The sequence below is a fragment of the Marmota monax genome, unplaced genomic scaffold (genome assembly GCF_021218885.2).
Source record: "Marmota monax isolate L192 unplaced genomic scaffold, Marmota_monax_Labrador192_F-V1.1 WCK01_AAM20220418_F8-fsc00061, whole genome shotgun sequence".
Lineage (NCBI taxonomy): Eukaryota > Metazoa > Chordata > Mammalia > Rodentia > Sciuridae > Marmota > Marmota monax.
Window position 1 is genome coordinate 20,395,421 of NW_026695230.1, and position 3,559 is coordinate 20,398,979.

Consider the following 3,559-nt stretch of genomic DNA (forward strand, 5'->3'; position numbering starts at 1 on the left):
TCTTGCTCTCTCTGTAATGTGTGATTAAACTCCCCCATATCTCATACCTGGTACCTCCTCTGCATGTGAATTATCACTACCGAAATTCCAGTTCTCCTGTCAATGAGTAAAATTTACATTATATTCCTAGAATTACATTATAGTCAGCACGGCATCACATTTTTACTAAATATTGACAAATTACATCCTGGTTAATTTAACTCTTAACTTGACCTCTAATTAAATATCACTATGAAGGAAATTTTGTTACTACCAAAAAGAAATCGATAGCCAGATAGTTCTAATAGTAAGTTCTTCCCTCAATGAATTCAAGTTCTCCTCCTTGAAACTTACACTTACATGGCATATTCTGTGTTAGAATTCAATATAGAATATGTACTCACACACAAACACACATCTCCAATAACTGAGGTCAATATTTCATATATATGTATTTATGTATATCTAATATGTATATTCAATTGAAGGTCAATTTGACAAAATACATTTCTTTATTAATTTTTTATCATAAATTTCAGTCTTTTAGGTCTTAGGCTTCCATAACCTAAATAAGTTACTCTCATTCAATCTTTTGTAGCAAAGAGACTCTTCACCCGCTCCTGGATCTGCTTGGTTCTGATCCCATAAATGACTGGGTTGAGGGCAGGGGGGATGACTACATAGAGATTAGCCAGGAGGATATGGATATACTGGGGGATGTGATGACCAAAACGATGAGTGAGGAAGGAGAAAAGAGCTGGGCCAAAAAAAGCTAAGATGACACAAATATGGGAACTGCAGGTGTTGAGAGCCTTCAGGCGTGCATCTTGGGAAGGGAGGCGGAAGACAGTGCATACAATTTTAGCATAGGAGATGATGATTAGAAGCACATCGAGGAACAAGATAGAAATATTTCCTAGACCATAATAGACATTGGCATGGATACTGGCACAAGCCAGACGTGCCACTCCCATGTGCTCACAGTAGGTATGAGGGATGATTCTATTCCCACAGTAAGGCAGCCTCAGGAGGAGAAAAACAATAGGTGCAATCATGCACAAGCTTCGCAGAACTATGGCCACAGCAATCACCCCAATGATTCTGTTGGTGAGGATTGTGGTGTACCTGAGAGGGTTACAAATAGCCACATAACGATCGAAGCCCATAGCCAGAAGTACAATGCTCTCCATGACTGTGAAAAAGTGCACAAAAAACACTTGAGCAACACAGCACCCAAAACACAGCTCCTGAAGGTTGAACCAGAAGATGCCCAGCATCTTGGGGATGGTAGTGGTAGAGAGACTCAGGTCGATCAGGGACAGCATGGCCAGAAAGTAGAACATGGGTTGGTGGAGTCTAGGATCAGTCCAGATCACAAACAGAATGACAAGGTTTCCCACAAGAGCAGTCAGGTACAGGACACAAAAAGGAAAACCAAGCCAGACCTGTGCAGCCTCCAATCCTGGAATTCCCAAGAGCATGAATGAGGAAGGGTGGGACTCAGAGGCATTGGAAGAAGACATTCTCCTGCAGGCTGAGGGCAGTCATGGCTTTAAAGATTGCTGGCAGTTCCCATTGGGCAGTGCCTCCAGACTTCATTGAACTCTACAAAATTCAAAACAATAAAAGGCCATGAACAGAGGATTGATAATTGGAATATGTTTCTCTAAAGGCCTTTGATTATTTTTCTTTCCTTTGACTCTCCATAAATAATCCAGTGACTCTCTTTATTTGTACTGGAAGTGGGAGAGGATGAGCAGCTGATTAGAAGCTAACACCATACCTCTTGTGAAATTATGGGTTCAGATTAGAAAATGTACTTACTTTCCTCTTATTCAAGAAAATAACATTATAAAGGATAAGAAAACTGATGATAATGATCACTACCACAATATATCAGCTATGATTAATTTGACACATGCTATTTTTCTTTGCATCTGATGTCATTTACAGGTATCATCTTGTTTATTTCTCCCCAGGATTCCCTGACACAAAATACTACCAATATCTGCTTTTATGGAAGAGAAAGCTTTCAATAAATTTATTAAATTCCCATTTGTTTGGAAGTTAATAAGCAGAAGAGTCCAAGATTTGGAAACAGTTTGAAACTAGGCTATGTGACATTGATTTGGATCTGATTGTGCAATACTTGCTAATGGAAGTAGTGATAGAAAGATAAGGCCTGAGGAGAGTAAAAGGATCTAGAATAGACAAAACTTCCTCACAGGAGAGTAAGTCTGTAAGATTTACACTACAGGGTTTTGAGACTTTCTATGAAACTGTGTTAGTGTACCTATTTCCAAAAAATTAGAAAAAGAAAGAGTGGAACAAAACAAAACATGCATTCGCACCCAAGTATTAGTAAATATTGCTGAGTGTGGTGGTTCATGATGGTAATTCACAAAATTTAGGAGGCTGAGGCAGGAGGATCACAAGTTGAAGGCCAACCTGAGCAACTTAGTGAAACCCTGTTTCAGAATCAACAATAAGAAAGGCTGGATTGTCCCTCAGTGGTAGAGCAATCCTGGGTTCAATCTCCAGTGCTGTTGAGAAAGAGAGGGACATGGTAGGAGAGGAGGGTGAGTGGAGGAGGGCATTATATTATGCATGTTGTTGCATATATCGAAGTTAACTGATACCACATGATCAAAAGCCTCCACCCCAAATCCTACTCTTGGTCTTTCTGGCATGACCAGCCCCTATCCTAAGACTTGGTATTTCCAATCCCCACTTAAAAAAATACACTTCTTCCAGGTGTGATCTAGATTACAGCTCAGGAGCCACGAGTAAAGGTTAGAACTCTCTTGGGGAAAAGCCAAATTCTTTATTATACATTTGCATATTTGGTTACAAAGCTATCATTTTTCACTGCTATATCTAATCATTTTACCTCATGCCTTATGTGGGGCCCCTGGACTCAGTCATAAATTCAGATCTCCCAATAATCAATTTTGGGTTCAGTCTAATCCCTTTGAAGTGTGAAGAGACACCAACAGCTGATCACCAGTTGCACCCTTTTCTTTAGCAGGGTGTGTGTGCAGTCATCTAACTGCAAAGACTTCAAGTTCATCACTTTATCTTTTGCTTACTATGTTTTTAAAAAATCAATTTGTGTATTATTCATTCTATGTCCATAAAGGCAATATGTGCAGAAAGAATGAGCAAAACACAGGCTATTTATGTGTGACACCAAGGCACGGGATAGAGTCTTAATTCCATTCTTAGCTTTCTGACTTTAGATAAGTTACATCATCTTCTGAATTCTGGTTTCATATATAAGTTAGCATAGTACTATTTACCATAGTATTGGGTGGGGTAAATGAGGTCATACATATTTGAAATATTGTAGGTGCCCAGCAAGGATATTTTTCCCTTACTTCTTCCCAACTTATTCTTCCCTCTCTCTTCCTAGATCACAAATATGATAGGTGACATTTCACTTTCTAACCCAGTATGCTAGACTCAATTTTTGTGAGTCCAAATTCCAAGTCTAAACATACACTGCAAACACTTACCAAGATTTCCTCCTCTGTCTCAGGGAGTCATGTAACAACTGTGCCTTCAGTTCGTGTATATATAT

The 3,559-nt window shown here is 39.2% G+C and overlaps 1 protein-coding gene across 1 annotated transcript; it reads right to left on the reverse strand.

Moving 5' to 3' along the window:
* Positions 1–563: 563 nt before the first annotated feature.
* Positions 564–2,904, reverse strand: LOC124088560 (olfactory receptor 52E8-like). The gene is made up of 2 exons (XM_046438256.1): positions 2,897–2,904; positions 564–1,506 (listed from the first exon to the last, which is right to left on the reverse strand). The coding sequence occupies exons 1-2, from the start codon at positions 2,902–2,904 to the stop codon at positions 564–566; spliced, it is 951 nt and encodes a 316-aa protein (XP_046294212.1).
* Between the last annotated feature and the right edge of the window lie 655 nt (positions 2,905–3,559).